This window comes from Macrosteles quadrilineatus, unplaced genomic scaffold (assembly GCF_028750875.1).
Source record: "Macrosteles quadrilineatus isolate MER2022 unplaced genomic scaffold, UCM_ALF_1.0 Scaffold_8__2_contigs__length_117827958, whole genome shotgun sequence".
NCBI lineage: Eukaryota > Metazoa > Arthropoda > Insecta > Hemiptera > Cicadellidae > Macrosteles > Macrosteles quadrilineatus.
The window spans coordinates 39,915,279-39,939,323 of NW_026542601.1; the positions used below are offsets into that span (position 1 = coordinate 39,915,279).

The window sequence follows — 24,045 nt, forward strand, 5'->3', positions numbered from 1 at the left end:
TTGAACGGAGTATACCATAAATTGACATTATTTACATAACATTTTCCAATATTTTAAAAGTTCCTATGTTTACAGAACATCAGGGTTCTACAGCAGCGACTGGCAGACATGAAGAAAACATTGCAGAGAGAACTGAAGGGAGCGGATCCCGGCGGGGGTGACAAGGGGAGTGGAGGGGAGGTTACGAACAATCACACCCCTAACTCCCTACCTTGCTCTGACGATGATGTAAACTTCAAGTACCTTAAACATGTTCTCATCAAGTTCCTCACATGTAGGGACTATGAGGTAATTGCTCGAGTGCTGTCTTCCAATTGCACTTTAATCTAGAATATTGTTGTTAGTGAATTTCCGTGTAGAGAATAAGCTATTACCATAGGTCTTGTGGTATAGTCCTGTCATTTTAGGAAAAAATACCCGTCTACCTGGAAATAGTTCCCTAAATGGTGAATATCAAATCGGTCCCCCCCACCTTTAACACGTTTGCTACGGTAAGGGCGATGGCCGGCTGCTGCCGGCCGTGGGAGCAGCTTATGCCCTGGGTTGGAGATCTTCCGCAGTTAGAACCCCACGTGGCGCTGAACTTCATTAAGGAATAAAGATTGGAGGGGGTTCTCTAGGCAAAGACTGGAGACTAGTTTGGGGGACACAATAAATCTTGCAGGTTGCAGAGTAATCTTCCCTCCAGGTATTATCAGTTTCAGTATCAGTAATGCGCTGTGTGGTAATGCGAAAAAGTTTAAATTTAGTTTCATCCAAATTAGAGGCGTATATAGCATGTACAGCCTCCCAGGCCTTATGGAAATAGTTTTGCCAAATGGAGGGATGTAATATTACATGTCATTCATTCATCATTAACATTAATTTCTGTATTATTTTGTATATTTTCTCTCATAATGTCTGTTAATGCCCCTGATAATGTGTTATCAGTTATTTAATATGTTCCTCCTTGTTAATGTGTTATTTTATCCAATTTTGTTCAATGTTATATAATATCCCATCACCCCACAGAAACATCATCTCTTTTTATGTTACAATATAATATTTATGCCAATTCTCTCCATACCTATCCTGTATTCATCAAAAACCAACAATAATCATTTACTTAGAATAATATATAATTGTAAGAAAATTGCAATATAGTAATAACATCTTAAATATAGTATCATTTTTCAAAATTATCCAAAGAAAATCAAAATTACTGTGGCAAGTGTCATTCATGTAAATTAACCAGCTGTACATCACTTCAACAATGGACATGGACTTCCTGAGCTTCTACCATTGCCTCTCCCCAGATCCTGCCAACTCTTCACAGTGTGAACATCATTTTATTGGACATTGTGTTTCATTTAAATTAAATTCATAATCCCAAAGTAAAACCTATATTTTAAATTTCTTATCATCCAAAAGTATTGGACAAGTGCATTGAAGAGTACCAATTTATAAGAAGACAGACACTCCAAATTTGGTAACCATCATCCATCTTATTTAACTAAGGACAAATTAATCTTCACTGGACATTTAATCAGCATAGCCTAATAGGCCCAATTAACTTAAGTCATCAAGATATACATATTTCAAATTGAACTTTTATTCAAAATTTAATCTTCAAATTCTATTTTATTTCATTAAATTCAGTGAAACCATTTGGAATCTTTCTTTGGACATTAACATTATTATGTTAATAGCATCATAAACCTAACTTAACTTATTTCAGAACAATAACTAAATTAAATTATTTGCATTTTAAAGAAGCCTAATATATCATTCGAACCGGCACGACCACCCCTCCCTGAGATTAAGAGCTCATAGCCTATTTAAATATTAATTAGTACTTCAGAAGAAACCAACCCAATATAAGCCTAGAATAATATCATCCACTTTGGAACCCCCACCATTTTGAAAATTTACCATTGTTAACTTACCCTGTAGCTAATTCAACCAATAACTTATCTTATATTTGTATTTCATTAATAAATTTTATATTGTAACTTATCAAATCTATTTATTCTTAAAATGATTCATATTATAAGATTAAGATAAAAACTTACCTTATTAGACAGAAATAAAACACAAATTAGGAATTATCTTTATTAAGAAAGAAATGACTTCAAGTTCAATGTGGACTAACTTAATAGCCATAGGAATTTTGTAGGCCTAAGTTAATGAAAAGTCTATAGAAAGCTTTATGGTGTGTAGCAGGGAAAAAGCAGGTGCGATGTACCCGGATTCATCATAAAAAATACTGCAAAAAAAGGGTCAAGCACAATTTTGATGTTAAGTTCCTTCCACAATACTACACTACAGTCATTGTTATTCTATTCCATGTCTCTAAATCCAAGCCTAAACCCCACACTACAATACATCTTAAACAGTCCCCATGACCGATAAAATAGTCAGATCTGAAAATGAACTTTACCGGATTGAACTATAAAACTGGCACAACAAGTGGCAAGCAAAACTGGAACAATAGTTTTTAATGGCGCTTTGACATGTATACTTGTTGCGCGCCACTAGAAAGTGCTAACGGTGATGAGATTATTCATCATGTGCGGCCAACGTGTTGGAAAAAGATTTTTTTAAACAAAAGAATATTTTGTTAAGGAACCTGTCTCCAAATAGAGGTTCCTCCCAACACACACCTTGTTTTGTTAAAAATTCTATCAGCCTTGCTTAAATATTTAAATGACTGTAGTAATACAGCAAACCTTTCTGTTACTTGTGCCAGGATCATGCTTTGTCTTTATCATGCATTGAAATCTCCCTCTGCATTTATTTAAGTTTCCTTTGTTATATTATTAACCATACATGGAATATTCTAACTGTGTATTCCATTGCAGGCACAACACACAACACAAATTAGGAATTATCTTTATTAAGAAAGAAATGACTTCAAGTTCAATGTGGGCTAACTTAATAGCCATAGGAATTTTGTAGGCCTAAGTTAATGAAAAGTCTATAGAAAGCTTTATGGTGTGTAGCAAATTTGGCGACCCAACGTGTCGGCTTTCGAATGATATATTACGGTAGTCATAAAATATTGCAATTTTCGATCTAAGCTAAGTTAACCTTAAGTTGTACTAGATTGTAAGAACCCATAGCCTATTGTACGTCCCGTAATTAATATTCCCAACCCCAATAACAACACAAAGCCGTTATACAAAACACTAATTAATCACGCACAATTCGCATAATTAGTACAATAATTAATCATGGCCGAGAAAGGTTATAATTTAAGACCCAACCGTAAAAATTCTAACCTAAACCCAAATTACGACTACAACAACACTGACAGCGAGAGCGAGATTGAAGAAGAAGGTCGCCATCTTGATGACATCACATGCACGGACACAGAACAAAAAACACATCCACAGCAGACATCAGAACACACAGAGGAAGAGAGCAACGAGTCCATGGACCAATCAGACATTAGTATTCCCATTCCTACAAGTCTGTTTGCAAATGTTGCCACTGAACTGTCCAGTAAACAAAGTCGGAATGTTTCCAAAATGCCAGGTGATAGCCAAGGTCACATTAGCGGATCAATAACTCAGACACCCGCACCCGAACACAGCCGATCGTTACCGAATATAGCCGACGACGACGAACGTCACCTAGCCCTAACAATACGGCAACGGAACAACCCTAGTGCAACTGTCTGTGCAACAGCAACTGTCACATCAACACTAATTGCACCATCAGATATTAATACTTTAATTGCCCTCATGACTAAACTAGACACTAAATTGAGCAACAAAATTGACGAATCTCATGCTAAAATTAACAATAAAATTAACGAATCCCATGCCGAAATTAACAGTAAAATCAACAGCAAACTTAATGAATTAAAAGTTGAACTCACTCAAAGCTTCAATGATAAAATTGATGCTAATAGCCTAGAAATTCAAGCTTGCCGAAATGCACTAGAAACTCATATTTTAGAAAATCGTGATAGTCAAAATAAATTCCAGATCAAATCAACTCAATTAAGATCACTCAGACAACACAAGCTGAGGAAATGGGTAAACTCAATGAGAAAATCACACAAAAAATTGATGAATCATAAGATCAAATGCGTCAATTCGTGATTGATAATCTTACACAACAACAATCAATATCTGATAATAAAAATCAACAGAGACAAAATGACATCCTATCTGCTGTCAAAACACAATTGGTAATGCATGAACAGAATTTTGACCAAAAAATTGAAGAACTTTCTCAACGAACCAGGCAAGAATCCGAACAGAATTCTAAAGCTAATTTGGACATCATACAAAACGAAATTCTCCCAAAACTCACCATCCAAAACAAAACTTTAGAATCTCAGCAAGCTGAAATCCAAAGTTTAAATCAAAATCTGACTAAATGTGAACAAGAAGTGGAAACCCTCAAACAGAGCAAAACATTTGAAAACTTCCAAGGCCCAATCAAAATTATATGCAATGGAAATGAAGAGAAAGACCGACAACTACCAAAATTCAACGGCCGAAGTGGCAACCCAAAAGAATATCTTAATAAATTGAAAAGATATTACGACAGAGGACTTGAGCGAAACAGCAGTTATGACCCAATTGAATATCTCAAAGACCTGCTAGAAACTTCATTCAAAGGTCCCGCCTCAAGATGGCTACAACTCGTTAAGACCGACTTAAGTTCCTGGGAACAATTTTCCAACGAATTCGAAGCTAAATACTGGTCAAGAGAAGTACAACGCAGCTTAAGAGCCAAAATCAAATCAGAAAAATATCAGGGGGTCAAATGGTACCCTCAGCCGCAGTGAATACCTTACAGAACGTGTAATTTCACTCCAATCTATGAGCCCTTGCCTGACCGAAGAAGAAATCGTGACACTGATGGCAGAGAGATTTGACTCCATCGTACAAGACTGCATCAATGTACAGAACATCACCACCGTACGTGCATTAGAAAGACTTCTACAACGTGAAGATCTCAAAGACGGACCGAAGAAGACACGCACCAACAACCAGAATCACAACAGCTCATCCAACAACCGACTGACAACTCCAAATCAACAACCACACACCTATCATCAAAACGGCCACAACGAGAATCAGAGAGTGTACCAACCCAAGATACCTTCATATCACAACAATTCATACAACAACAATCACCAACACAGAAATTATCCAAATCATCAAAATTACCGTCCTAACTACAATCATCCTAATTACGACCGAAACTATGAAAACAAACCATATCAACGAGACAGATATCCTCCACGTAACAGTGACAACAACCAACGGACCTACAGAAACCACCCAACCCAAGAACAAGCTCAGCTTTGCGCAGTAATGAGACAAAATAACTACGTGCCAAGTGCTCCTCCAAACAACCAATCATCACACAGTTACGAGCCACAGACTCATCCTGCACCAAATATACAGGAAAACGGTTCGGCGCTGTAAGCGACAACCGAGAGGGTCAATTATCATTAGTTAACTCTAAAATTACAGCGCCTATTTATGAAAGTCTCGGTAATGAAATAAATCTTCTTCAATCCCAAAGTATAATGTGCGATAAGAACTTCTTATTAGTAAATGATTCAGAAAATAATCAATCTCTAAATTTCACTCAAATAAGTTGCCCAGAAATTAGTATCAAACTTAATAATATTAGAGTAAACGCATTAGTCGACACTGGTTCATCAATAACTTGTATATCAGAATCCTGGTTCAATGAAAACAAATCCAAAATTTCACCATTTGAAGAATTTCCAGTTAATAACACAGTAATCAAAACTGCTACAAATGAGCGATCTAAAAGAGTCTCTCAAATTATTTACGTTCCCACCACAATTGCAGAACACACCTTGCCATTGGAATATCTTATTGTACCAAATCTAATAAAACCTATAATACTAGGAGTAGATGTTTTGTCTAATCTTAAAATGGATCTGAATTTCAACACAAATGAAATAGATATGCAGATAAATGATCACAATGTTACTTTGAAGTTTTGTATGTGCAACCAAGAGGGACAAATATGTCACTTAATAATTAATGATAGCCATAGGCCAAATAATGAATATTTTAATGATGAAACGTTTGATGTATATCACGATGATCCAATATATAATAAATTTAATAGCACAATAAATAACTTCAAAAATAGAAAAACAGATCCAATCGAAGATGAAACATTAACCCAAGAAGAAATAGACAATTCCCTATCAACAAATAGGCACATAACCGCAGAAGAACGTGAAACATTAAGCAGTTTATTAAATAAATATCAGCGAAAGAAGATGAAGATGTTTTATACTACCCCTACTATATATCAGCCCTCAAGAAGTATTTGGAACCAACCCGAGCAATAGAAGCTGTGATCGACGAGATAGATAATGATGCCCCTACCTTCAAAGACATTGTATATTAATAAATTTCATAATGTATTTCATCCATCAATAGACTTTTGTGCATCATCATCCCTAATCCAATTGTGCCATGGACCTTAATCGCGAGTGCGTGACCCCATAAATTGTGTTGTCCATAAACTAATACCCAGGTGATAAAGTGTATAGACAATACTCACTTACTAATAAACTGTGATCTCCTTAATAACAAAGAAACAATAAAGTTATTTGATATTGAACAGTATGGAACAACAGCCATAATATCCCGTTCTTCCCATGCCAGGCCATGAACACTCTATTCTATTTTCCCCATTTTAATGTTATTGTCCCACACATTTGTTAACTTAGATTATAATTTTGTTGTATTATCACCCAATGTTCTATCATCCAGAAAATCAATCATTTAATGTTATTCATACCTATCTTTAAGTATCATTCATATTAATGATTCATGATTCCATTTCATATTTTGTCAAAATCTGTATTTCATTTCATAGCATACAGATTTCTGTGGGGATAACTTGTAATATTACATGTCATTCATTCATCATTAACATTAATTTCTGTATTATTTTGTATATTTTCTCTCATAATGTCTGTTAATGCCCCTGATAATGTGTTATCAGTTATTTAATATGTTCCTCCTTGTTAATGTGTTATTTTATCCAATTTTGTTCAATGTTATATAATATCCCATCACCCCACAGAAACATCATCTCTTTTTATGTTACAATATAATATTTATGCCAATTCTCAACATACATATCCTGTATTCATCAAAAACCAACAATAATCATTTACTTAGAATAATATATAATTGTAAGAAAATTGCAATATAGTAATAACATCTTTAATATAGTATCATTTTTCAAAATTATCCAAAGAAAATCAAAATTACTGTGGCAAGTGTCATTCATGTAAATTAACCAGCTGTACATCACTTCAACAATGGACATGGACTTCCTGAGCTTCTACCATTGCCTCTCCCCAGATCCTGCCAACTCTTCACAGTGTGAACATCATTTTATTGGACATTGTGTTTCATTTAAATTAAATTCATAATCCCAAAGTAAAACCTATATTTTAAATTTCTTATCATCCAAAAGTATTGGACAAGTGCATTGAAGAGTACCAATTTATAAGAAGACAGACACTCCAAATTTGGTAACCATCATCCATCTTATTTAACTAAGGACAAATTAATCTTCACTGGACATTTAATCAGCATAGCCTAATAGGCCCAATTAACTTAAGTCATCAAGATATACATATTTCAAATTGAACTTTTATTCAAAATTTAATCTTCAAATTCTATTTTATTTCATTAAATTCAGTGAAACCATTTGGAATCTTTCTTTGGACATTAACATTATTATGTTAATAGCATCATAAACCTAACTTAACTTATTTCAGAACAATAACTAAATTAAATTATTTGCATTTTAAAGAAGCCTAATATATCATTCGAACCGGCACGACCACCCCTCCCTGAGATTAAGAGCTCATAGCCTATTTAAATATTAATTAGTACTTCAGAAGAAACCAACCCAATATAAGCCTAGAATAATATCATCCACTTTGGAACCCCCACCATTTTGAAAATTTACCATTGTTAACTTACCCTGTAGCTAATTCAACCAATAACTTATCTTATATTTGTATTTCATTAATAAATTTTATATTGTAACTTATCAAATCTATTTATTCTTAAAATGATTCATATTATAAGATTAAGATAAAAACTTACCTTATTAGACAGAAATAAAACACAAATTAGGAATTATCTTTATTAAGAAAGAAATGACTTCAAGTTCAATGTGGACTAACTTAATAGCCATAGGAATTTTGTAGGCCTAAGTTAATGAAAAGTCTATAGAAAGCTTTATGGTGTGTAGCAGGGAAAAAGCAGGTGCGATGTACCCGGATTCATCATAAAAAATACTGCAAAAAAAGGGTCAAGCACAATTTTGATGTTAAGTTCCTTCCACAATACTACACTACAGTCATTGTTATTCTATTCCATGTCTCTAAATCCAAGCCTAAACCCCACACTACAATACATCTTAAACAGTCCCCATGACCGATAAAATAGTCAGATCTGAAAATGAACTTTACCGGATTGAACTATAAAACTGGCACAACAAGTGGCAAGCAAAACTGGAACAATAGTTTTTAATGGCGCTTTGACATGTATACTTGTTGCGCGCCACTAGAAAGTGCTAACGGTGATGAGATTATTCATCATGTGCGGCCAACGTGTTGGAAAAAGATTTTTTTAAACAAAAGAATATTTTGTTAAGGAACCTGTCTCCAAATAGAGGTTCCTCCCAACACACACCTTGTTTTGTTAAAAATTCTATCAGCCTTGCTTAAATATTTAAATGACTGTAGTAATACAGCAAACCTTTCTGTTACTTGTGCCAGGATCATGCTTTGTCTTTATCATGCATTGAAATCTCCCTCTGCATTTATTTAAGTTTCCTTTGTTATATTATTAACCATACATGGAATATTCTAACTGTGTATTCCATTGCAGGCACAACACTTGACGCGTGCGGTGGCCACATTGTTGAGGTTTTCAGCGGAGGAAGAGCGTCTTCTGCGCGAGACGCTAGAGTGGCGCAAGTCCTGGTTCGGCTCACGGCCTCGACTCTCAAGGCTGCATCCAGCCAGCTGATAATGTTCTAACTTTAGTCATGTAAAATTCCAGTCTCCAAGAGGCAATAGATAACTTGTATATACAACTTTAATTGTTTTTGTATTGCTTTAATGTTTATCATAGTGTTATTTGCTAATTTATCACAGCTGTAAAGATGCCAAATATTATTTGAAGCTAGGTAAAATTAAATTCAATTCTTCTTTGTTTTGTGTTGATTTAATTACCTTAATAATGTTTCAATCTCAACTGTATCAGTTAAGAGGGGAGGTTGTAATATTTCCCCAGTTTATTATACACTAATTATTATTTCACTAATGCAATTACAACAGGCCAAATAGTTGAATATCTAAAAAAAACTGTTATTGGAGCAATAAGGTATCGAAGCCAAACCAAAGGTATCGAAGCCTAAGGTCCAAAAACGTACAAAATTGCAACAGACAAAATTGCAAATTTAAATTTTTATAAAAAAATATTGTTTTCCTACAGTCTTGATAAAGTGGGCTTCCTTGCACTGATTATATTACTGATTATATTATGATTATATTACAGAAAGCTGCTAATTGCTGCATTTACTTACTTTACCGCACAGTTTTTACGTTGTTGCACACCAGTATTCCAACCAAACAACACAAAACAGTGTGCTTTTATTATGCAAGTAATCCGTGTACGCTTGGAAATAGGTTGGCAACACTGAAAGATACAACTACAATCAGCTGTTGCAGTGTTTCCCATTTTGACCAATGCTTGGATTTAACCTAGTGTAACCTAAAACGTGTTGTTTGGTATTTTCACTAAACCGACAGCATCACTCTAGATGTAAACAAAACAGCAAACAATCAAAGTAACAAAACAACATGGTTTGTTCCAAGTAAAAGTAAAACATTTAACAATTTACATTTAATGTACACATTACACAACTATCTAGAAGATAATTTACACAAGTTTTCAGATAAAAATCAAGAGTTGAGTTAGAGCATATTGTACAGTACAATTTCTTTGACACTTTCATCATTTATGGTTTTACTTCTGTATTTGTTCATTTCCTTAAATTCTGTATTTTGAATCCACTGTTGATTGACACGTCTGTTTCTTGGTTGTATGACAGACGATGCAGGTACAGTAGTAGTGCTCCTAAATTTTGATTTTTCCGGTGATTACGTCCTCATAAAGCTCAGGAGTAAGGCGAGTGAAGCTCAGATACTGACGGAGATAGAGTTTATCCGAGATTGTGGAAGGATTGAAACCTTCCTTCTGTAGATCAATCTGTGAACAAAACAGGTTATTTATCTTCAGTTTTTTTATGTTATGAGACCTTATTTTTTAAATTAATCAACTGTTGTTTTCTGAACTCTATAAATACAAACATGTTGGTATGAGATCCATGTTGTTGTCTGCTCTATTACATTCTGTAGGCAAAGCCAGGGGGTGCTTGGACAACTCCCATTATCTAGCATAATCCTCACAACCCATAATGTCTCATACAATACCATGATAAAAACACCCATTTTCAACCCCGCTCCCAGTCACATAACTGATTACTCTTTAAAGTCACAAAGTATTATTTTCATATCTCACCTTCTTTAGTTTGAATGTACCAGTGTGAGGCAGGACTTGGGCTAGTCGCAGGAACACAGGGCGGGCGTAAGTAGGCAACGCTCGGTCCAACCCTTCGGCAAGTCCTGGCAGGTCGAGTGGTTCATCACCTTCCTCCACAGCCATCATGCCCGCTCTACCCTCTAGATCACCCACCTGGCACAAGCAAAGAGACCGGTCTTCACAATATTGCTACTAAACTACAATGTAGCCTACTTTTGAAAAAGCAGTGTGTCAATTACCAAGTCATAAGTACAACCATCTCTTTGAACTCGGTGAAAAGAACTTCCTTGTGTCCTTAGGGGTCTAAATATTCAGTCACACATGGGGTTTAGTATTTTCATTAGTACATGACACGGGAAATAATTTTTTTTCCTTGGACAGTTTCACTACGATGTGTGGACAAGAAGGCAATACATGTTTTTATCTTGAGGAACCGCCTTGTCACAGCAAGAACCTGATCCCAGCAATCACACCCAGGCTTAAAACTAGGTTGTGATAGAACATCAGAATTATGGATAGGTGAAAGTTAAGAGAAGATTTTCTTCAGCTGCTTCTAGTATACACACAGTAACCTGGACCCAGGGGCGCAAGAGGTTTTAGGTTTGTTGGTAGTGCAAGGAAGAGAAAAATTCCTTGATGAGAAAGGATGGAGGGCGCAATTATCTCTTGGGCCATTTAGCGTGGCATATAAAAACTCAAAGTGCTAGAGAGTGATAACTTTCTCCTCCGCCTTTACAACTACTGGCACTTGGCCACTTCCTAATTTATTTTTTTTTCAATACCTTGGGCTAGTATGTTTTAAAACACAGGAGATATGGCATCTACCAACAGTTAAGGTTCTTGTGAAAAGGCTAGCCTCTAACTCTAATTTTTACCTGGGATTTTAAAATTGCATCTTTTTATTGAACTGCCAAATAAAAGCAATTATGCTGTAAGCAAGGCTCTTTGTGGTTTCCCTTTTTGAAAAATTAAAATAGTTTTCACTCACCTGTACTCCGTAAACTGTGCATTCTTTCAACCCAACAATGGAACTGACAACAGACTCTACTTCAGAAGTGGACACGTTCTCTCCTTTCCATCTGTAATGAAAAGACATTTTATTTTACTTTTTACATTTTAACCTCTGGATATTTTGAATTTATCCATCAACTATCAGTGTGAAGGCTACCTGGCTCATTTATACAAAATAATGAGCTGAACAGTAAATAGTTTATTTCATTACACTAGTATCATTGCCTTTATATCTACACATCTGTGTAGATATAAAGTCATAGTACGGAAAGTAACATTTTTTGGTGCATGCTCAAGTTTCTTGAGTTAAAGCAAAAAACAGGGGCGTCATATTTTGCGTACTACAAGCTAAAATACAGCAAAACTAGCATTATTTCTGTTCACATTTGTTGTTAAACAGTAAAATACTGCTGATTTCAATAAGATGAACAAATTGTAAACAAACATTTGCATGCATAGTGGGCAAATGGAGAACTGATTGAGTGTAAGATGAAGTAAATTCAGAGCAAGTGAAAATCAGCTGATCTGATATTTACCTTGCTCTATATTAGATCCTCGGAAACAATTACTTTATTTGATGTCTACTTTCTGCAAGGAGTGATGGAAAATGTTTCCATTTACATTACCTAAAAGTATCTCCAGTACGGTCCTTGAAATAAATGTAACCTTCTTCATCCATCATCACCAAATCTCCTGCAAATAACAAAACATTACCAACAGAGTTTGGTTTATCTCTAGCTTCTGAAAAAAAGCTATTTATCGTCCCAAAAATGTTACTCCCATGTTATGTTATGTTATCATCAAAATTAATTTTCATGTTGCAATCTATTATGTTAGACAACTTCAAATGGACAAATATGTTGCTCCGATCACATGCTAATAGAGCATTATTGCACAAATTCTCATTGGACCATTTAATTTGCATGTGGTATACTTTAGTAGTATTTTCTCAGGTCATTCTTACCTATAATACATTCTAAATCACAGTATTGCCAACAGTTTTAAACTTTATATTGTCAGCTGAAAAAATTTGTATCAGGACTACAAACTTCCAAAAAAAACATTTTGTGTTAAACATTTTCTAAACTGATTCATTTTGATTGGAAACAAAGATATATGAGATGGTTGCCTCACCTGACAGGAAAGCCTGGTCACCCTTCTTCAAAACATCGTAAATGACTTTTCTCTTGGATTCATCTTGATTCACATATCCGTGGTATTGTCTGGTAGGATCGTTCTGTCTAATCGTTCCAACAAACATTCCCGTTTCACCTGTAAGGTAAAATTCACACTTTAACCAGCTGTATTCTATTCTTTGCACGGATGTTTAATTTATAAATACAACCAAGTAATGACACAAGGACTGCAATACAAATATTTTCTTAGCAAGCACCTATAAAGCCAAAATAGTACATTTCACTAATAGTTCCGAAAGTAGTCTATTTTGGGGGAAGATAGGGATTTATGAGCAAGGCAAAGCCGAGCATGGAAACATCTATTTAGCCCCGGGATGGATCTTTCGTGATGAATAGTGAACGATACTTTTGTCCACGTGCAAAAATCACACAAAGCTTCTTTGTTTAAAACAATAAAATATATTATTCCAGTCAAGTAATTATGTTTAAATCGTCATAGTATAGGTTTGCTATTTATTTAAAAGTCAACTGTTGGAAAAATATTTATAAAAATAAAATAATCCATAGATTACATTAGTGCTTTTGTTGCGCTAAGCGAGAACTGTGTTTGTTTGAGTGAGGAAAAGTAATGTTTAGGAGACAGGCAAAATCAATGGCAAATATAGGGCTAGGTTTTGATAGGCTGGAAATCACCGATTTTTGGATGGCTCAGCTTTACGGAAATGAGCTACTTTATTTTTTTGTACTGAGTGATGAAAAAATTAATAAACCTGCCAAGACCTAGATTCAGCTTTGCTCTTGAGGACATTGCAGTTAAGGAGGTATCGTGTTACAGTACTATACTGCTTGAAAATATGTAACAGTTGACTATAAAGAGCAAAATCCCTCTGTAGTGCATGACTTGTTTTTGTAAGAGTCTCTTGCACTTCATATAATCATTCAACAAATTAAGATATCAAAATCTTGCTTATCTCCAGAAGTTATTAACTTCCCCCATAGGAATGTACTTACAAACATTTGCGTTTATACAACAATCAGATTCAAGGGACCCAAAAAACATACAGAAGTTTTTAATCTAGTATCAGATTTTAAAATCTTAAAGGCTAGCGGATGTTTTATTTTTCGATTAAGTAAGGGTTGAAGCTTGAAAATATTTTAATTTCACATACTGTTAGCAAAGATATTTTTTTATCTTGTCACATTTATAAAACTATTTTCCAAAATAAATTACCTGGTTTGCACCAAATGCAAAGTCCATTCTTGTCCCTGATTGGCTGGCTGCTTTCCTCGTCCACTCTAATGATGGCCATCGGAATCATGAATTTGGGAAGACATTGTGGAATAGCTCCAATAGCACCAATCTTACCATTGAGGTTACCTGCAATGGGAACCTGACTTTAACTCTCATTGTAAAACACCCACGATTACTAGAAAAATACCCGGGATGGATCATAAACATAAACAAAATGACGTTGTTGGCCCGAATCCTATACTAATATAGCATTGAACATATGTTTTAGCAGTTCCATTTAACCAATGTTAAATAATGTTTATTTTCGGGCCAAAAACGTCATTTGTTGATGTTTTTGATCCATACCGGGTATTTTTCTAGTAATCGTGAAAACACCCATTGACTTAACAATATAGCCACATGACCAAAAAAATCCTGTTTTCCCTGCTTTAACATGACAAAATCCTTGTCATCCTGCATGAATAAAAAATTCCTGTTCTATCCTGAGCTATCTTTTTCACGTGTCATGTTAAAATAGCTCTTTTAATCTTACTACAATGCAATTGAAATATAAGTAGGGTAATTTTGGTTTGTTCTTAAACGCAGTAAGAAAAAGAAATTAGGCATCAGAGCCTTAAATCTCTTTTAATCCAGTGCGTGGTCTAAATCTATAGATACACTATAGACTTACTTACTCCCAGGACCATTTATATCGGAGGTGGTATTTAGCCGCACCAACAAATCTTCGCCATACAATGATGAAGATTATTTCTGGGCTTCACTCACCTTTATTTGTCCAGGACTCATCAAACACACAAACCCACATATATACAAACACGTTATTTTCCAGGGCATCAAGTCCGATGTTTCGCGGAACTCGTAAAACATCCCACTTCCGAGGTTGGTTGAAACTAATTTTTTCCCGCACGTTGGTTGAACGCCTAACCACGACTGCTGGATCAGCTGAACTTGGTCAGGCGTTTAACCACCGTGCGGGGAAAAATAGATTTGACCAACCCTGAGGAAGCGGGACGTTTTTGTGAGCTCTGCAAAATCTTGGAATTGGATGCCCTGGACGATAACATGTTTGTATATCTAGACAAAAAATAAAGGTGAGTGGAGCCCACGAATAATCTTTACAAATGAATAACACCTCGCCTAAAAGCATGTAATTTAGAAACATACAATGATGGTTAGCATAATGACTTACATTTTATAAATAGACTAAAGTAAAAAGTGTATTTATAACTCTGTATTGGCTAATCTGGTGTTTAGAACACAGGACTTCTGCACGAATCCTGCCAATCACCAATCAATTTCAGTTATGAAACATAGTGCCTTGATCAAAGAATTTACTAAATAGGTTTCCACAAAGATATTAATTTAATCTATCTTCATCACAACCTATTTTAAAGTTACAAAATTCATATATTCAAGCAGGTTTCATTGTATTTACTTTGATTAAGATTTTTGGCTAATGCCTCTCCTACCTAAAACTGTTTTAATTAAAATTAAAACAAAAATCGTATCCATCACTTACCCAGATTTACGTTTCCTTCAGTGGCACCGTACAACTCTACGATATTCTGTACCCCAAATCGCTCCACAAACCGCTTCCAAATCGATGCTTGCATTCCATTGCCCATCATAAGTCGTACCTTGTGTTGACGATCTTCAGGACGAACCTTAGATGCCAGGAGATACCGACACATTTCTCCAATGTACTGTCCAACCTACAAGTAAACAGACAAGGTTATAAATTACTGATTATTTATTATTTAAAAAAAGATTTGGGGTACAATAGCACAATAAACACAAAAGTATACCAAATTTCAGCCATCAAGATAGTCAGGAATTTGGAGAATTAGTGATGAATGAGTCAGTCAGTGAGCGAGGGCTTTAAAGTTTTATATGTTGAGATTATTAAACTTTTAGTCTACAGTGTTAGTAGAATATTGTTGTGTTTGTAGCAGTGAAGCAGTTAATTAATGAAACTAGACTGTAGGAGTCCTGTCAGTTACCTCAAACTGTACAAACTTCTCTCATTGGGGACCTATCCACAAAATTTCAGGGGTGAATCGTTATAGCACCACCACTGCACATACAATACAGAAACAAAACGAAGTAAATAAAATGTTTCCCCCAACTTACGGTGCATTTATATTTGATGCAGTCCTCAAAGTAGCCAGATGCAGAGAACTTGGCCCTAAGTACAGCAGGGGCTCCGTAGATCAACGCAGGACCGACGCCTAACGCTCCTCCTGCGACGTGGTAGAGTGGGAGGGGGTCGTATATGACATCATCTTCCTTCACTCCAACTAGGGTGCGGGCCGCGTTACTGATCAGAATAAACCTAGGGAAAAATTTTACAATTAATTAATACAAGTTTTGAATTGAGTTTTTTTTAATGGTCCAAGAAAATTATATATGTAGTTTAATTGTTGCTCAAAACCTAGTATAGCTCTGGTAAATTACGTATTTTACCTTTAACTGAGGATATTGAAGTAGGAAGTACTCGTAAAATCTTATGTTATTTAAATATGGAATAAATCTTACTTGTACATGGAAAATATTTTAGTAAAAATAATATTAGGAGAATGGAAATTTACTTAGTCTGCAGGTTGGCTGCGGTGGTGGTATTTATTAAATAACTAGGCTAAAATTTTGACATGAAAATTGTAATGTATAATTATTCTTGTAAGGTCTAGCAGGTAACCTCTCTTTAATTCAAGAAATTTAAATTACTTCTAAACTACCAATTGTATGATTTTTTTAGTTTGGAACACAAATTACCTCAACAAAACCTCTTCCAATTAACTTCTAATTGTTTCATAGGCCTATATTGTTAAATTCCACAGAGAATTTAGAAAATAATTGTAGAATCAAGAATTAATGCACTTCTCACCAAAGAGACATGCTTGTAATGATTTAAGAAATCACACCTGGAATTAGGGAATCGTGCTGCCTTTGGTTTTCCCGTGGTCCCTGATGTGAATATGTAGAGCAGCTGATCGTCGTAGCCGGGTTTGTAAGTGGTGTTCGGAGGTTTACGAGAAGACAACGTCATCATCTTACTGAGGTCAAGAATGTTCTCGCCAGGCACTGTGTCTCCTACTTGGTAAAACTTTACTTCTCCTTCCAACAGGTCTTTGGCCTCCGTTATCACTACAACAGAATAGTGAAAATTTTAACTATTCACATCTTGAAAATGTTAAAAAGCCTGAACCAACTTAGGTTCACCCTGTTATCATCAATATTTAAAACCCTCTAAGGATTTTGACTGTACGATTTCAAGCTTGAAATATCTTTTAGTTTTTATAGATTGATAAAGTTTAAGCACCAGTAGTGATGGTTCAATGGTACAAAGATAATGTTCATGGAAGTTTGTTGTGCATCTTCTGATTGAATTTCAAAATTGGTTTGAAAACTATTAGACAATTTTGAGTAACACCATCTTGAATGGAAAAAATGTAATGTTTTTTTTTTATATTTACTACCAGGCCCACTCCTTATACGCATGACTATTGCACTTTTTGATTCAATAGATCACGTTAATTTTACTGAGCCAATTTGCAATACTACTAGGAAAACATACCAGCAAAAATGTAGCTATACTACCATAGTTATTGGGAAAATTGTGTGGTGTCATAGAATTAACCACGTTTGATTGTGAACACTTGCAGTAATTCAGAGTCGTAGCCTATTGTAATATTCTGACTCATTCTTGTAAAAAATGTGTCCAAACATATAAAACCACAACTAAACAAAGTGTCAAATTATTTTATCAACTACCAAACAACACCATTCTTTGGAGAATACAATGTCACCTATTTCACCAGCTCCGTTCGAACTGTGAGATGTATCTAATAATAAATTACAATCGGATTTCATTACCTGATGTAAACTTGTTGCTGAAGATGATGGCTTTGGCATTGCTATTGTTTATGCAGTGAGCTAAAACACCGAGTTTCAAATTAGTGTTGATGAGAGCCGAGATGACTCCCAGTTTGGCCAACCCGAGCCAAGTACAGACGTACTCTGGACAGTTGTGCATCATGACGGCCACAACATCTCCTTTGGCAAAGCCTGCCTCGTTGAAAACGTTCGCCACTTCATTGCTGTAGTCTTCAACCTGACAAGAGGAAGTGAGATGAGTGTTAAAATGGTCTTTAATTTAAACAGCCATTTCCATATAACTCAAGCACTCAGACATACACACTAATTTTTCTTAAGCTATGTTAAATACCAAATCACATCTTGTTTGTGTAGTAGGTGAAGGCCCCACTAGAAAAACAGGTTATGCTGTGGGGTTCATGACGTCACACTTTTGGACAGATTCACTGCCATATCCCATATGTTTTAGGTAAATAAGCAGGTTGTTTGTCAGATTTATGGATTAACAGATTTAACAGTAAACTTTTAGTACAACTATCCACCCCACTGTGACATAGTGTTGTGCTGCCAGCTTGGCTTGTTTTTCTAGTGGGGCCTTCAGTATAGCTACAGATGAATATGTATTAATTTATTGTTTAGTAAGATTTGTATTTTACAAATTTTAAAAACATGTGGTACGGTACTGAAACATCACTATTAACCATTTTTGATAATCATTTTTACTTCCTCTCCCTAGTACATATAACAGTAAAAAAGTTCCCGGAATGAATTTATTTAAACATTTAGCGCGATCAACAGCGGCAAATTTGACTTGCAGTAGTTAGTACGACTCCTGGGGATGGCATATCAGTATTGGGGGTATAGCTGACGAGCCGTAGTGCAGCATTAGGGTATAGTTCCGGAGGTGTACAAAAAAGATGGACGACACTGTACCGACGATTAAATCTGAAAGGTGTAGTTATATTAAAAGAAACGTATAGATTTAGGATGCTACAACTAAAATTTATCATTATAGCTTATTCTCGTACTATACAGGGTCACCCTGTGATTTGCTTAATAAGTCTCATGAACACTCCAAAGGTAAAAACAAAGAGTACCAAACATTAAAAGAACTGTCCAGCCTCTTCAGAAAAAATCATAGGATACATAGTTATTAATACTCACATCCTCATAAGTCCATATTTGATCCTCAAAATAGTAGCAAGGTTTGCTTGGTTTAGTTCTAAGCTGTTTATAAAATGCGTCTACCACGGAAATGTTTCTCTTCTTACAAGAAACTGTTCTTCTCACCATCAAGTGGACTCTGTATAACAACCTGGAATGAAAAATTACAAATCGTAAATTATTGATAAATGGTTGTTATTGTTATACTGCTACCTTGTGAAAAGAGAATTTCTCACTGACATTTTTGTCATTATATCTAGAACATCTCCCTTGATTTGAGTTTTGCTTCTGAAATATTTTTAATTAAGTTTCAAGTCTCTATAACGTTTCTAAATGGTTAAGAAACTAACACTGAAGTAAGTCACTTTCAAGATTCCCCATAAGAATAACATGGGAAACTGTTATAGCCTCGTAACGGTGTTAGAATCTTTCAAATTTTGACATTAATCTTACATTTTAGGGGTGAAAGAGCAACAAAAAAATATGTAATGATTTAAAATTTAATGTTAACTAAGGAGAGTACAAAGCATTAATAATTTTAAAAAAATTAAATGAATTAGTTAGGAAAAATTAGTAAAAAACCATTAAAAAATTGAACAAAATTTACCAATTTTTTGAAAGTAGGGCGTTTTTTTTTTTTTTGGGTGAAGGGGTGTGATTTTCGGAAATCATTTAGCAAGGTTTTGTAGAAAACTTTATTCCTGATCATAAAATTCTTTCAAATATTTTCTAGCTCTTACCCTTTTTAAGTCATAGGCGTTTAAAAAAAAACTTGTTTTTTTTTGTTTTTAGACGTCCACCATTTTGGATTTTTGGTCGGGTTAAAATTTTAAAAAGGGGGTTTTTTGGGAACTTTAACGTTAATTTAGGATCCCATACTACAATACTACAAAATTTCAAGTCTCTAGCACGTTTCTAAACGAATCAAATGAGCATACCAAAGTCTTAAGAATAACATGGGGCTCGTAAAAGTGGTAAAAACCTTTCAAATTTTGACATTAAACCTAATTTTTGGGGGTCAAGGAGTAAAGTTACGAAAAAACATTAAATGAATAGAATTTAAAGTAAACTAAGTTTAATACAAAGAATTAATTTAAGATTTTGGGGGGGTTAAAATTTGAAAATGTAATTTTTCAGAATTTTCCCAAGGGTTTGGGCCCAAGACCAAGAAGTTTGCCAAATTTCAACTCCCTAGCACCTCTAGAAGTGCTAAAACATTTGTATACCTGAGTCAGTTACATATGCGGCAGTATGGTATATGCACATGCACCCCCACCCCTAAGTTGTCGACCACCCCTGGAGGCAACAACACGGGTTTTACACTCACCTAGGCCCCCATTACTTATAAAAAGTCAATTTAAAAGAATCTTTTACTTACATTCAATAACAAGGGAGTTAAAAGCGGTTTTCTGATTAACGTTTTTTGCAATTTTGCGCCCCCACCCCTATGTTGTCGACCACCCCTGGAGGCGACGACATGGGTTTTTACACTCACCTAGGCCCCCATTAATAAAATAAAAAGTCAATTTAAATGAATCTTTTACTTGCGTTCAATAACAAGGGAGTTAAAAGCGGTTTTCTGATTAACGTTTTTCACAATTTTGCGCCCCCACCCCTATGTTGTCGACCACCCCTGGAGGCGACAACATGGGTTTTTACACTCACCTAGGCCCCTATTACCAAAATCAAAAGTCAAAATCTCTGACTCTTTTCTTGCATACTCATCTGCACCTAGCGCCTGTACTATACTAGGAAGTCACGAATTATTGTGGATATATAGGCATGCACTGTGGATGCGATGCTCCCTAGTGTGGATTAACGTCCGCAGAAGTGAGTACTATGGCTATTCGCATAATTAGAATAATTGGTTAATTTAAAAGGAAAAAATGTGATTTGGATTCCACTATAAACTACTGTACCTTAGTTGTCAATGGCTGAATGGGCTATTAATTAACAGCTGTGTCTAAGGAACATGTCAGACTTAGTCACTGACAAGACAAGACTACAAGATCGTGCCACTCATCCCGCACTCATATTTGGGTTAAAATACGCAAAAAAATTTTAGTCTTGAGCCATATTTTAAAGAAAGTCTAATAGAGGGATTTTATAGAGTAATTAAACTTCTTTGTAAGTTATTTAAGATTTTTGGACCAATGTATTGTGGTGATAACTGAAATATTTGTAAACTAGCTGTGTACCCGTTCTACGCACGGGGATCTTATAATATTCAGTTGAAACCTTCTTATATAACGAACAGCAGTTGGTTTGCATATTTTAAGATATGCTGGCCAAACTATTATACATAGCTTCATTTTATGTTGTTTTTTGTTGTTCCGGATCGGTATGACAATCAATAAAAGGTTAAATTACCTCTGTGTCTGCCGGTCGATCCTATAACGGTAGGCTTACTTTTATTTTTACTATCTGATCTCGTTTGCATGGCTCAATCACGTCCTGGTTGAAGTTCGTTCGCTACGCTCACTCACCTGTATGTTGGAGCTCGTTCGCTGCGCTCACTTTCCTTCAGGTTAGCTCGTTCGCTACGCTCACTTGCCTTCAGGTTAGCTCGTTCGCTACGCTCACTCGCCTCCAGGTTGCAAATTAGCTGTTGTCATAAATGTAAAAGAAATAATAGTGCTAGTGCTGCACCCTGTTGGTAATCCTTGTAACTTTAATGCTATTGAACATCACAGAACAGAACCAACTTGTTTAATTGAAACAGCTGTTAAGATTCAATAATTTCATTTCTCATAAGGTTAACATGGGCTTCCAGAAATTCCACGTCAAAAATCGACAAAAACTTGATTTTCAAGGGTTTACTGTTAAATATCTAACTGTCTCATATTCGATGAAATACGTCTAAAACCATCTCATATATGTATAGTATTTGGAAAATAAGTTTCAGGCGGGACAGTGCTATAGTTATTGAGGAGTAGTTGTAATAAAGTGCGTATTTTAGCGTTACCAAGAGAATGACAGATAGACAGACAGACAGACAGACAGACAGACAGACAGAAATTGAGATAAGGTTTGATTCGGTTTCTCTGACCTATGAAATGTAAAAATAACCAAAAAGTTCATTATTCTAAGCAATGTACAGACAAAACTCTAATTTTATTTATATAGATTATGAGCTACAGGTTTGATAATATTCTTTTTTCTGGTATTGTAATTATGTTGAGTTTGAGTCTCCCAAAAAGTGGAGAGGTTTCTATGGACCCAGCATGCTATTTCCAAAATATAGTGATCGTAAAAAGTTAGAACTTGAAAGTTTTGAAACAGTTTTTTACTAGGGGTTCTGGGGGGAAAATGCTTTCTACACTCTATTTTTACAAGTTAAAGTAATTTTTAATTGAACTCCTGCAAGGTTAACTTAAAAAATTAAACTTGTAAAACGTAATAATTAACGTGATGTTTAAGAACAAACATTCTCTTATCAAGTAATTTTTTGCAGCTTGCGAAAACAAACCTTTAATCAAATCTATTTTCGTCTTGAGATTAATCTGTAAAAAAAGTTAAGGTTAAGTTTGATTTCCTCAAATGTTTGCAATTTGTTTTCAATGCATCACTTTGTGTATTTACTTCCTTGCAAAAACACTTTGTCTATTGAAAATTTAATAATATTTCTTGTAACAAAAATATATTTTACCTTAAATCTATTATTGCTTGTAACAAAAATATATTTTTATATTTTACCTTAAATCTCTTGGTAGCGTTTTCAAAACGATGTATATTTTCCTCCAGTAAAACACAGCCAGGGATGCAACACAAACACATAGGGAAGCCTGCCATTGGAAAACACTAAAGAATAATCCTAACAAAATAATAACCACATAAGACTCCATTGTGTGGGGGTCACTAGCAATGCCCTAAGCATACTGCTGGTTTTAGCCTGGCTTGGATGAACTATGAACTTTGCTTTGACTCTCTTATCATCCTGTTCCAATAAACATTTCATTTTGAATCCACTTTCCTTATCATTTCAAGCCCAGATAAACATTGTACCCTTAAATACTTTTCAGGAAAATTTCCTTTTAATTATTGATGTATGCGATTTACTTTGTTCAGATTTTAAAATTTGTTTGATAAAATATGCATAATAATGACTTGCTTGCAGAGATCATTTAAAAAATAAATTCAAAATTGTTTAATCAAAACTTTTAGCAATATAGTAAAATTCATATATAAATCAATTTGTTGCCAAGTTGTTTGTTGTTAATGTTTTTTTTTTTTTTTTTTACTTAATTCATTTTTTTGTAGAACAAATTTTAAAATGGCAATTAACGTTTTACAGGAATGGGAAACACACTTTTAATTTATGAATAATTAATTGTGTCCTTAGCAATCCACCTATAATCCAAAAAGGACCAATTGGTTTTTGTGGATGTGCACAAATTATTATCACTTTTAAAACTTATTTTTATCTAATCTTTTACAAAATAAAAGCTCTTATTACCTAGAGATGTCACCTCAGTATGTGGGAAGCTTTTTATTTTGCTTGTATTTTATGAAGACAAGAATTATTTTAATAAAACCATGGCTAATGTTAACAATTCAAAACAATTTTAGGAAAATGCTTGGTCACGAAAACTGTAAAAATAAAATTAATTAAGTAAATTGATGACTATTTGTCTGTTTAATGCTGAGGTTGTATTTGCTCATTGTAATTACAGACAAAACTGAAACTAATTCAATGAAAGAGAAATTATTGCAAGTTTGTATTTTGTCAACAAATTTGGTAAACTGAAGCATTTAAGTAACTATTTACACTGATTTGAAACAAATATTTAACTTTCTTTGATTGTGTTCAAACGACTCCTTATGTTAGCAGCGAGGAGTACCAATTTTAATGTTAATTTAATGTTACATTGACTATAGGTACCAATTGGATTACAAGCTAAATTGGTTGGGTTTTTCCCTTGAGTTAGTTCCACATAACTTTCAGGTTTTAGCCTGGTTACTTCAGTCGTGCTGAGTT

General features: G+C 34.7%; 2 protein-coding genes across 2 annotated transcripts in view; one reads left to right on the plus strand and one right to left on the minus strand.

Annotated features, from left to right (window-relative positions):
• Positions 1-9,239, plus strand: part of LOC128999630 (golgin subfamily A member 1-like) — a 42,648-nt gene extending 33,409 nt beyond the window's left edge. Inside the window, exons 11-12 of the mRNA XM_054426226.1 lie at positions 76-288; positions 8,913-9,239. Coding sequence (XP_054282201.1) covers positions 76-288; positions 8,913-9,053 — 354 coding nt within the window. The 3' untranslated portion in view covers positions 9,054-9,239. The remainder of the gene's footprint in view (positions 1-75; positions 289-8,912) is intronic.
• A 678-nt stretch (positions 9,240-9,917) lies between these two features.
• LOC128999631 (long-chain fatty acid transport protein 1-like) lies at positions 9,918-22,967 on the minus strand. Its single transcript, XM_054426227.1, has 12 exons — positions 22,764-22,967; positions 19,068-19,218; positions 17,904-18,141; positions 16,952-17,174; positions 16,161-16,362; positions 15,550-15,742; positions 14,010-14,156; positions 12,777-12,914; positions 12,269-12,335; positions 11,620-11,710; positions 10,611-10,784; positions 9,918-10,298 (listed from the first exon to the last, which is right to left on the minus strand). The coding sequence occupies exons 1-12, from the start codon at positions 22,910-22,912 to the stop codon at positions 10,167-10,169; spliced, it is 1,905 nt and encodes a 634-aa protein (XP_054282202.1). The 5' UTR covers positions 22,913-22,967; the 3' UTR covers positions 9,918-10,166.
• Between the last annotated feature and the right edge of the window lie 1,078 nt (positions 22,968-24,045).

Excerpts from the sequence above, each read along its gene's own strand:
- LOC128999631 (XM_054426227.1), bottom strand. The coding sequence starts at position 22,912 with ATGGAGTCTTATGTGGTTATTATTTTGTTAGGATTATTCTTTAGTGTT. Across the intron at positions 18,142-19,067 it reads AAATATGGACTTATGAGGAT|GTTGAAGACTACAGCAATGA; the intron begins GTGAGTATTAAT and ends TCCTCTTGTCAG. Across the intron at positions 14,157-15,549 it reads TGAAGGAAACGTAAATCTGG|GTAACCTCAATGGTAAGATT; the intron begins GTAAGTGATGGA and ends TTCCCATTGCAG.